The following is a 12,605-nucleotide window of genomic DNA, read 5'->3' on the forward strand; positions in this document are numbered from 1 at the left end:
TCTAAAAACTATTATAGAAATTAAACGAGTAAATGAATATTTTAAATATAGAATCTAAAATGAAAATGTAAGCAAAAGATTAAATGAAAAAGCAATACACAAATTTTCAAAGATAAAGGAAAATGCAATATAAACTTCCAAACATCAAAATCAATTTTGCAAAATTAATTTAATTTGAAATGAATTTTACAATGAATTATTCTCCCAAACAGTCAGTTATGCAAGGGTAGTTTGGGTAATAAAAGTTTTTGTCTTTTGTGACATATTTTCTTAGACTATAATAATGTTGATGACGAGGAGTCACATTGAGGAAGTAGAACGTGGGAAAGAATGGGTCCCTGTGAAAATATAATGCATCCAAAACCAAATCCAATGCAATGTAGCCGTTGGAGGAGGAAACCCCATATCATATCTCATCTCTGCTTGGTCTTCTAATGTCCCAACCCAACCCGTTATGCAGCAGCAGTTATGATAATTTAGACTATGAAGTAAAACTAGCCGTTAGGATTAAGAAAATTGCAACCTTTGACTCATTCTACTCACGACCACCACCTCATTTCATTTATCTTCCTTCAACCTTAAACCCCACCAACACCTTTCCTCACTCACATCCCTTTTTCAGAACTGTAGTCCTTCCTTCTCTTTTCACTCTCCACTTTCTTTTGTTATTTAGATCTTCCTCATTGTACTAGTATTATACTACTACTACTATTATCTGAGCTGTCTGTCTGAGAGCTGTGAGCTAAAGAGAGAGTGGAAGTGGAACCTGTTTGTGTCTGTCTTACTTTCTTTGCTTAGCCATTGTTTGTTCCAAGTTCCCACTTACCACTTTCATGGGACACAACAGTTGTCATGTCAAAGATTTCTACACAGACCCTTTTCAGCCTAACCTCTCTTTTGCATATGGTCATTGGAGGAGGAGCCACAAAGGTGGTGGGGGTGGTGGTTTTATTTGCTTAGCCTTTTTTGTGTTTCTTTTGCAAGCTTTGGCTTCTGCCATTCCGCCTGTTTCAGGGCAGTTGTGGGATGGGGTGGTTGTCACTCAAGCTGATTTTCAAGCCCTGAGGGCTATTAAGAATGAGCTAATTGACTTCAAAGGGGTTCTCAAGAGCTGGAATGATAGTGGTCTAGGTGCCTGTTCAGGGTGGGCAGGAATCAAGTGTGTGAATGGTGAGGTTATTGCAATTCAGCTTCCTTGGAGAGGGTTAGGAGGCAGGATCTCTGAGAAAATTGGCCAACTTCAGTCTCTTAGGAAGCTCAGTCTTCATGACAATGCTCTTGCTGGTCCAGTTCCTTTGTCACTTGGCCTCCTTCCTAACCTTAGAGGGGTTTATCTCTTTAATAACAAGCTTTCAGGTTCTATCCCTCCTTCCCTTGGCAATTGTCCAATGCTTCAGTCTCTTGATGTTAGCAACAATTCCCTCAGCGGTAAAATCCCTCCCAGTTTAGCGAGATCTACTAGGATACTTAGGATCAATTTGAGCTTCAACTCACTTTCTGGATCCATTCCTAGCAGTTTGACTATGTCTCCTTCTCTAACCATTCTTGACCTCCAACACAACAACCTCTCTGGCTCTATCCCAGATTCTTGGGGTGGTGCTGGAAAGAAGAAAGCTTCCCAGCTTCAAGTTTTGACCCTTGATCACAATCTCATTTCTGGAATCATCCCAGTTTCTCTAGGCAAGCTAGCTTTTCTTGAAAATGTTTCTTTGAGTCATAACCTGATTGTAGGGCCTATTCCAAGTGAACTAGGTGCACTTTCTAGGCTTCAAATTCTTGATCTTTCAAACAATGCCATCAATGGCAGCCTTCCTGCTAGCTTCTCTAACCTCTCTTCTCTAGTTTCATTAAACCTTAATAGCAATCAACTTGCAAACCATATTCCAGATTCTTTGGATAGGTTGCACAACCTTTCTGTGCTTAACCTGAAGAACAATAAGCTTGATGGCCAAATCCCACCAACAATAGGGAACATCTCAAGCATTAGCCAAATTGATTTTTCTGAAAACAGATTAGTTGGAGGAATTCCAGATACCCTTACCAAACTTGCAAATCTCAGTTCATTCAACGTCTCTTACAACAACCTATCTGGTCCTGTCCCATCTCTACTTTCCAAAAGATTCAATGCTAGCTCTTTTGTTGGAAATCTTGAACTATGTGGGTACATCAGCTCAAAACCTTGCCCTTCACCCTCTCCTCATAATCTTCCAGCTCAATCACCACAGGCTCTTTCTAAGCCTCACCACCGCAAACTAAGCACCAAGGACATAATCCTCATAGTAGCAGGTGTTCTTCTGTTGATTCTGTTATTACTCTGCTGCTTTTTGTTGTGTTGTTTGATCAGGAGAAGAACTGCTTCAAGCAGAAAGAGTGGCAAAGCTGCTAAGGCTGCAGCATCTGCTAGAAGTGTTGAGAAAGGTATTTCAGCTGGTGGTGACGTTGAATCAGGAGGTGAAGCTGGCGGGAAACTAGTTCACTTTGATGGGCCTTTTGTGTTTACTGCTGATGATCTTTTGTGTGCAACTGCGGAGATAATGGGAAAAAGTGCATATGGAACAGCATACAAAGCAACACTGGAAGATGGTAACCAAGTTGCTGTGAAGAGGTTGAGGGAAAAGACTACTAAAGGGCAGAAGGAGTTTGAAACTGAGGTTGCTGCACTTGGCAAAATCAGACACCCAAATCTCTTAGCACTTAGAGCTTACTATTTAGGACCAAAAGGAGAGAAGCTTCTTGTCTTTGATTACATGACAAAAGGAAGCCTAGCATCATTCCTTCACGGTAAGTAATAAGCAGTATTTAGAGTATCTCATGGGTTAATATTTAATCTTTAAACTGGTTCTGCCATTGCTTCTGATACTGTAGGCCATATCTTGTAATGTTGTGTTCTTCTGATGCTGATATGATATATTTAAGATATACATCAATTCTTCATGGTGAGTACTTGACTGTAATTAGAATGTGTTGTATCATTGATTCTGAAGCCTATATACATGAATTATTCCTGCATGCTATGTACTAAATAGTGATTAGAATGTGTTGTGTCATTGCTTCTGATACTGATATGTGATACATCTGATTCTAACAAATGCAGCTCGTGGGCCTGAAATTGTTATTGAATGGCCAACAAGGATGAAGATAGTTATTGGAGTCACTAGGGGCTTGAGCTACCTACATAGCCAAGAGAACATTGTACATGGGAACCTCACATCAAGCAACATACTATTGGATGAGCAAACAGAAGCCCACATAACAGATTTTGGTCTCTCAAGGCTGATGACAACTTCTGCCAACACCAACATCATTGCCACTGCAGGAAGCCTTGGATACAACGCACCAGAGCTTTCAAAGACCAAGAAGCCTAACACAAAGACTGATGTGTACAGTCTTGGTGTCATCATGTTGGAACTCCTAACTGGAAAGCCACCTGGAGAGCCAACCAATGGCATGGACTTGCCCCAATGGGTTGCCTCCATAGTGAAGGAAGAGTGGACTAATGAAGTGTTTGATTTGGAACTCATGAGGGATGCACCAGCCATAGGGGATGAATTGCTTAACACGTTGAAGTTAGCACTGCATTGTGTGGATCCATCTCCTTCTGCCAGGCCTGAAGTACACCAAGTTCTGCAGCAATTGGAGGAGATCAAACCAGAGTTGGCTGCAGGGGATGATGAAGCTACCAAGGTCCAAACAACTGAGTAAAGGGTTGATGTTGAGAGTGTTGTGTGTGTTGAGGAAGAAGATTACTTTGATTACTTGAATTACTGGGGAAACTATACATGTTTTATTCTTTATTTATTTGTTCATTGAGTTTTTGTGTATATAGAGTGAGAATTATTTTACACTATGTATTCTTTTTTAACTTCGAGAAATAATGCATGTTTGAATATCTGATTGAGTTTACCTCATTCAATGCTATTACTTGATTCTTTTTCTTCAATGCATCTTGTAACCTTCGCACATTTCTCATTCGCAATGATGAAAAAGAGTTGATGTTATATCACTGTAGCATTCAGTACATTTGCATCTCCAATTCATTACAAAGTAGAATGAACTCATGTTAGTCTTATTCTCTTAAGGAATGCAACCTTGTTGAAGAGACAAACTACTTATATTTAGATTGTACAAGTTAAAAGTTTGACAAAGATACTATAATATATTTAACTTTATTCATTTAATTGTATTAACAGTAAATCATATTAAAAACATGAAAGTTCAACCTTTCCAACAATTCAACTTACTACTTTCAGGTTAAACAGAATAGATTTTAAAAGTCTAACAAAGTAAATCCTAATTAGTTATTATTTCTTTTATATACATATTAATTTGTTATCAACCATTTTGATATTAGATTTTTGAAAATTCGTAATTTTAGTTAATTTTTAGTTTTACATACGTTTACTTATTTGCTTTTATATTTTAATTAACTAAAAATTATTTGTTAATAGTACATATTAATTTATTATCAACCATTTTGATATTAGATTTTTGAAAATTCGTAATTTTAGTTAATTTTTAGTTTTACATACGTTTACTTATTTGCTTTTATATTTTAATTAACTAAAAATTATTTGTTAATAGTATCTTAAATGAATAGCAAATGGGTTAAATGTAGAATTTAATTAAACCAAATAAAAGAAACAACAAATCATTGGACAAAAATTATTATTTTTTAATTAGAGATCAAATTTATGATAAAAAAAGTAGACAGCTAAAATCATGCCAGAAATTAAGAAGACTAAAATTACAATTTAAGATGTTTTATTTACATAATTTTTTCCCTATTGTGGCTCTTTAGATAATTTCTGTTTGGGGACAAAAGGAAGCATACCCTAAAAAAGATAACTCCAACTCATCAGCCAATTATTGCTGATAAAAAAAAACAAAAACTCATCAGCCAATAACAATAACAAAATTAGATCTACATTAATTGATTGACTCTATTTACTGCAACATGAACCACCTACTTTTCTTCCCATATACATGAAAGAAACAAGAGATTGTACAATATAATAAGGTTTTAGAAATTTAGAAGTTCATAATCCATGAAAATACCACTTTGTTTCCTTCCCCATTACTTTTTATTGCTGATATTTTGTAAAATAGTAATTTTACATTAGTTATTTGAATGAAATGATGTGACAATTTATTTTATATCAGTTTAGCTTCTTAATCAATATAAAAAAAATGTTCTTTTATACCGTTATTAGGTTAACAAATATAAGAAAAAAATCCGATTAGTTAACACATTAACGATCTTCTGACAATAATTCAAAATCTTTCATGTATAATATACAATCATAATCATTATAATATATATGTATCTTTTTATACTTCATACTCATTGGACAAAGAATCTTTTTATCCTCATAATTACGATTAGGTAGAGTATTTCCATCTGAGAACATATTCTTTAACAACTGAAGCAATTTCGTGAAGCTTTTATCAGTTCATCCATTTATTGCCTTCAAATTCATCAATCTTAACATCGTCAACAACCGTGTGAAGTTAGTTGATCCAGGATACAATGAAATATCTGCATCGCTTGACATACTTCCTTATCCATGCGCTTCTGCAAAAGACTCAGCTCCCGCATCACGAATCATGTCCTCCAATCGATCATCATCTACATCATCATGTACTGCATCATCCATGGTGGACCCCACATATTCATCAGTTACGGAAACACGTGGTAAATTTAATAATTCACCATGCCATGTCCAAGTTGTATAAGATCGAAGAAACACATCACATAGAAAGTGCTCCCTGATTTTCTTAACATCTAGTATCCTTCCATTCAAACAATTAACGCACGGACACCTAATCTTTGCTCCATCATGACCACTATTATTCGCATTACGTTGTGCAAATTGTATAAATTCTTCTACTCCTCTTTTGTACTCATCACTTATGCGAACATAATTAATTCAATTTCGATCCATTATATTCTGTAATCATCATTAAGGTGTTTGCTAATGAGTATTCTATCTCACGTTTACCGAGGGTCGAACACCCCCAGATTCAATACCATCAATTGCCAAGGGTCGAACACCCTCGGACTCAATACCAACACGATAATTCTCTTCTAAACTAAGAACTAACATAATAAAAAATTAATAATAAATACTAAATATAAAAATTAAAAATCATTAAATTAATTATAAATATCAAATAATATAAATCTATCTATCCTCTAATAATTTAATAATTCTATTATAACCTAAAAACAAAAATAATATAAATTTTAAAAAATACAAATTATAAAAAATAAAAAATAAACAAATTAATAACATTAAAAAAAATTCAAAAAATTTAAAGCACCACCAACCTTGTGCGTGAAGGCAACGGTGGTGGTGAAGAGTGGCGCGGGACGGGTAGCAATGGTGGTAGCAGCAGAGGCGGTAGTAGCGACAGAGCAAATACGACATAGTGAAAACCCAAAACAACAGGCAATGAAACAGTGGTGACCTTCAAGCAATGCAAGAAAACAAACAAGTAAGAGAAACGAAAAAAAATAAACCAATGGTGAAGGACAAAGAGCTTGAAACGAACTTACAATGGCACGAAGAAGACAATAAAGGCTCGCAAGAGAAGAGAGGAAGCACAAGAGCAGAAACAGAGAGAAAACAAAGTGCCAAGAAGAAAGCAAAGTATGAAAGCGTATGATATGAGTTGATTATTAGATGTTTTCATTTACGATGACACTTTTACTTAAGATTGAGATTTTAACAATTAAGGGTGAGGACCTAAGGAAGATTCCCACTGGACAGAACTTAACCAAGTGGTTAAGTAAAAGGACTCCTAGAACACTAAAGAACATATTACTCAAGGCAAAGAAGCAAGGTAAAGGACATTCAAAAAGAGAAATAATGCTATTGAATAAGGTAAATGCCGAATCTAAAAGCAAGAAAGTAAAGGCTAAAATTAAAAGTGCTTGAAAGTAAAGACAAGAAATTAAAGGTGCTTGAATGTAAAGACAAGGAATTAAAGATGCAAGAAAATAAAGTTCCAATCAACTCTAACAAGATAAGCTCAAAAACCAAAGCTCTAAATACCACATGATGTGAGTTGATTTTTAGATGTTTTCATTTATGATGACACTTTTACTTAAGATTGAGATTGTAAGTATTAAGGGTGATGACCTAAGAAAGATTCCCACTGGACACGAACTTAACCAAGTGGTTAAGTAAGTGTGAAGGTTCACTTCATAGAGACAAAGATGCAAAAACAAGATATAGTGAGGATGAGATGCAATTTGCGGAATTGAAATGGACACAAGGTAAACATCAATGGTGGTCATGGCCCCCCAAATGATGCACCACACTCATAATTATGAATGAAACCCAAGAACAACAAATAAGAAAACTAAGAGACAAAAACATAAATGGAATGGAGAAATGGAAGGAAAATGGAATGAGAAAACTTATGATGGTGGGTGAGAAATGTCACACCATTTGGAGTGTGATGTGCTCTGAGATGAGTGTGTTGGCCGCCACTTGAGAGCTTCCCAAATCCACTCAAGATAAGACCTCAAACCTAAGGAGACATAAGCCTCACTAAGAGCTCACACAATTTGTGCAGAGTTTCTTTACTTCATTCAAATTCAACTTGTAAAATACAATGGGTAGACCTCCTATTTATAGGTGAAAGAGCCTTGGAAAACAAACAAGAGGGGTAAGATGGGAAAAAGGAAAAAATGGGCAGCCGTAGGGTTTGACTAAGTCAAACCCGCACCCTAGGCTTGTCCTTCTAGGAACTAGGTCAAATTGCCTTCCTAAAGGGCTAGGAACAAGCTAAAATGATACCTACACCCCCTATTACACTAAAGACACCTTATTCTAGCCTATCTTTGTTATTTGGACCCCTAAAGTGAGTCCAAATTATTTACAAACATATTTTATTATTTACAAACCATTGGAGCTTCAACAAGAGTTCCTTCCTATAAGGAGGAGGAATAAACCACGTGTGCATACATGCTTTCAAATCATACAAAGAGACCACAGCTAGCCAATCATGTTCATTATAGTTTGTTGCCACCATTGGATGACATAGTTTAAAAAACTAAGGAAGCTAACCTAACCTTATACACATTAAAGAGATGTTCAACTTTAGCTTCCCATTCTAAATACAAAGGGACATTAGACCCACTAAAACTAGGTAACTTTACAAAATCAAAAGAATGTTATGGTTGTTGTTGGTGTTGATGGTGCCGTTTGTCAAAATTGTGCACTCGCCAATCATGTTCTTTGACTCCCATAGTGCATGAAATGTCTAGTTGTTCTTGGCGGCTCCCATCTCCTTTCTTGAGTTTTCCTTGGTTGAGCTTCTTCTAGTCTTTGCAATCTTTTCGCTAGTTGGCTTATTTCCTCATCTTTGTGGACCATTCGCTTCTTGACCTCCACAAGTTCTCCCAAAAGGTGGGCTTTGTGATGTGATTGGGGTTTTGAAGATTCACCTAAAGACAAATGACCCATAATGTTTGCACAAGGAATCAAACAATTAGTGAAAAAAGAAGTTAGAATATACTCTCTCAAGTTTGCATCACTTTTGGTGAAAAGAAATCAAGAGGAGAACACTCAAAGCACTAAAAAAGAATTTTATCCTCTTAAAAAGGTCTATCTTGGTGTTGAAAATATTCTCAAGTGAAAGAGGAAAAAGCCAATAACACTTGATCTTAAAGAACCACAACAAAATTTAAGAAATTTGAAGAGACAGACAAGAAAAGCTCAAAACAAGAAAGCTAAACCAAATTTTGAGAAAAGGGATTATGACAAAACTTGTAAAGGAAGACAAGCAAGAAAAAGGCACACAAAAAGACTCTAAGATACTTACTAAACTTTTAACAATGAAACTTTCTTTAGAAATTTGTCAAAGCAAAAGGATAAAAATTCCACAATGTTGAAATCAATTTGCCAATCAAGATGAACCCAAAATTTTGATTTTGCCCTTTGAAAGATTGGAACACAATTTTTTTTTTGTGCAAATTCCCTTGCTCTTCTCTTTTTCTTATACTTGTTCTTGGATTATGGAAATGAAATGTCCATAGTTTTTTTAGCATGCATATTTTCATATAACTCCAATTATCACAAAAAGTTTGGGATTCAAATTAATTGATCACTTGAAGTCTTTTGTTTGGAACTTAAATCTACTTCTACTAAAACAAATTTCCAATTACTTATAAACTTTCACAATTAAAAGCAAGTAAGTAGAGGAAAAATTATAAAGACTCCTAGAACACTAAAGAACATATTACTCAAGGCAAAGAAGCAAGGTAAAGGACATTCAAAAAGAGAAACAATGCTATTGAATAAGGTAAATGTCGAATCTAAAAGCAAGAAAGTAAAGGCTAAAATTAAAAGTGCTTGAAAGTAAAGACAAGAAATTAAAGGTGCTTGAATGTAAAGACAAGGAATTAAAGATGCAAGAAAATAAAGTTCCAATCAACTCTAACAAGATAAGCTCAAAAACCAAAGCTCTAAATACCACATGATGTGAGTTGATTTTTAGATGTTTTCATTTATGATGACACTTTTACTTAAGATTGAGATTGTAAGTATTAAGGGTGATGACCTAAGGAAGATTCCCACTGGACATGAACTTAACCAAGTGGTTAAGTAAGTGTGAAGGTTTACTTCATAGAGACAAAGATGAAAAACAAGATATAGTGAGGATGAGATGCAATTTGCAGAATTGAAATGGGCACAAGGTAAACATCAATGGTGGTCATGGCCCCCCAAATGATGCACCACACTCATAACTATGAGTGAAACCCAAGAGCAACAAATAAGAAAACTAAGAGACAAAAACATAAATGGAATGGAGAAATGGAAGGAAAATGGAATGAGAAAACTTATGATGGTGGGTGAGAAATGTCACACCATTTAGAGTGTGATGTGTTCTGAGATGAGTGTGTTGGCCGCCACTTGAGAGCTTCCCAAATCCACTCAAGATAAGACCTAAAACCTAAGGAGACATAAGTCTCACTAAGAGCTCACACAATTTGTGCAGAGTTTCTTTACTTCATTCAAATTCAACTTGTAAAATACAATGGGTAGCCTCTAGTAAATTGGCAGCCTTAGGGTTTGACTAAGTCAAACCCGCACCCTAGGCTTGTCATTCTAGAAACTAGGTCAAATTGTCTTCCTAAAGGGTTAAGAACAAGTTAAAATGATACATGCACCCCCTATTATGCTAAAGGCGCCTTATTATAGCCTACATTTGCTAGTTAGACCCCTAAAGTGAGCCTAAATTATTTACAAACATATTCTATTTGTTTAAAAAGACCAAAAGGAAGAAGTTCTAATATTCGGGTTTATAGCTTCTTCTTTTGTTGATTCTTTCTCGAGGCTTGATGGGGTCTGACTTTGTATCTTGAGATGACTGACCCTTTTGGGAAGTGCTTGTTGTGTCCTTAGTTATCTGTCAGTTTGTATCAGCGTAAGTGACACACTTCAGAGTTAGGATAAGAAATGTTTTAAGAATGCGACTATTAGGTAAAACTGCATTCTTAAACAATGTGATTTGATTTAAGAATGCAGTTATTAGGTAAAACTGTATTCTTAAATAAAGCGCTTTATTTAATAATGCAACTATTAAATAGTTGCATTTAAGTTAATTTTAAAAATATCACCTTTTGAATGACTGCGTTTATCATTGTTTTTATATTTTTTAGTAATGATTGTTATTTACCTCATCATAATTCTTATTAGAGTTCTTCGATACACACAAATGCCCATGATATAAAATTAAATGCACATGATATAAAATTATAAAATATTCATCTGGCATCTAATTAAGTAATATACTAACTTTATAATTTGTTAAAACATTATGATTATCTTTATTCAACTGCATTTTATTTTAATCAAGTATACATAGCTCACTTATCAACATTTTAAATATGAAAGGCAAAATTAAATCAACTTGGTTATAAAAATATATAAATTTAAACTGAACTATATTTGAAATGAATAATAGCATTATAAGTATAACATAATGTTAAATTGTAGGAGATAAAACCTTTTTATTTTGTGATTGGCCTTAATCATCAACCACCATATAAGAATATGATATCTCGAGTAGATCTTTTGAGTTCCAATAACGTAAGATACACTTTATTTAGTTTAATAATGATAATTTTGGGAAATTGTAATTAAGAAAATAAAAATTAATGGATGTAATATAAATATTAATATATATTAGTTAAGTTAATTAATATACTAATATTTCAATATATATATATATATATATTAATCAATTAATATTAATATATTTATATTATATAGCCTTTATATATTTAATTATATTGTAAAAAATATTTCATATATTGTTAGGGAGATGAAAGAAAACTGAATAGACTCTACATTGGAACTGCGCGAAGTCATAAATTACATACATAGAATATAGAAAAAAATGATACAAAGTAGTGTATGACATTAAATTCTTTGATAACATGAAAAGAAATACATTTACCTCCACATATGAGTATTTTGCCTTGAATGTCAAAACAAAAGTTGAATAAAGCGTTATTTCATTTTAAATATTCTGCCCAGTTTATGGGAAAGCAGAAGAGACTGTACTCTATTTCAAATGTAATTTTACATTGGATGTAAAATGTTTGGAAGCAAATAAGTTACTATTTACGTGATCCTTTTTCATCCTTAATGAATTTTCAAACATGCACAACTATTATATCTCAACTACGTTATATTATATCATTATCACTACAAATTATTTTAATAAAAGTTTATTAGTGCAGTTTAGTAAAACCTCTAATAGGACGCGAGAGGAGAAGTTTTCTAAACCTCTAGTAATACAGAGAGTTAGTAGAGGTTTGAATTCAAACTCTAGTCTCTCTCCATGAAATTGTCAACAGTATGTTTTACAAGATTAAATTTTTCGAAGTTGTCTATTGGAGATCCTACATCCACTATAGATTAGAATATTTCATTATATATAAGTGGTGCAAACTTCACCTTATAAGTCAGTTTTATAGTATTGAGTTAGGCTTAAGTTTACTTCGTAATAGTCATTTAAAATTTATCCTAACGTGTTGGAGATCCCATGATTAAGATATTTCACTGTATATAAATGGGTGCAAACCTCACCATGTCGTGTTTATGTTGACTTATGTTTGTTCATGTTTCCTGCGAGTTTATTTGAGTATGTGTTTGAAGGTTCGGATTCTTCATGGTTGAAGGTTTGGAAACCTGCAAATAAAAGGATTCGCACATGCAAGTGGACATTGAGAAAAACGCACAGGATGTAAGGTCTTAGTGGATTCTTAACGCTCCTGAGCCCCAAGTCCATGGCATGTGGTTGCAGATTCTGCGAGGAAAACCATTTCCAACGCACACTCTTTCTATCAATTCTGCAGGTTGTTTTTCCTATTCTTGCTTGGGGGAAGAAACTACACTACTACTAAGTTCAGAAAAGATCTTCTTGCAGGCCTCACTGTTGCTAGTCTCTGTATTCCCCAGGTATACATATCACATGTTATTCTAACTAAACTATAACTTGCAAATGATTTATATCTTGGCTTCAAATAACACTACTTCTACTTGTGTGATGTTTCCAATTTTCCACATTTAGCATTGGATATGCAA

General features: G+C 34.3%; 1 protein-coding gene across 1 annotated transcript; it reads left to right on the forward strand.

The window, feature by feature from the left end:
- The first annotated feature begins 307 nt into the window (after positions 1–307).
- IMK2 (inflorescence meristem receptor-like kinase 2) lies at positions 308–3,908 on the forward strand. The gene is made up of 2 exons (XM_068622394.1): positions 308–2,781; positions 3,095–3,908. The coding sequence occupies exons 1-2, from the start codon at positions 834–836 to the stop codon at positions 3,700–3,702; spliced, it is 2,556 nt and encodes an 851-aa protein (XP_068478495.1). The 5' UTR covers positions 308–833; the 3' UTR covers positions 3,703–3,908.
- Positions 3,909–12,605: the final 8,697 nt, after the last annotated feature.

Source organism: Phaseolus vulgaris, chromosome 10, assembly GCF_051622355.1.
Source record: "Phaseolus vulgaris cultivar YP4 chromosome 10, ASM5162235v1, whole genome shotgun sequence".
NCBI classification, from domain to species: Eukaryota; Viridiplantae; Streptophyta; class Magnoliopsida; order Fabales; family Fabaceae; genus Phaseolus; species Phaseolus vulgaris.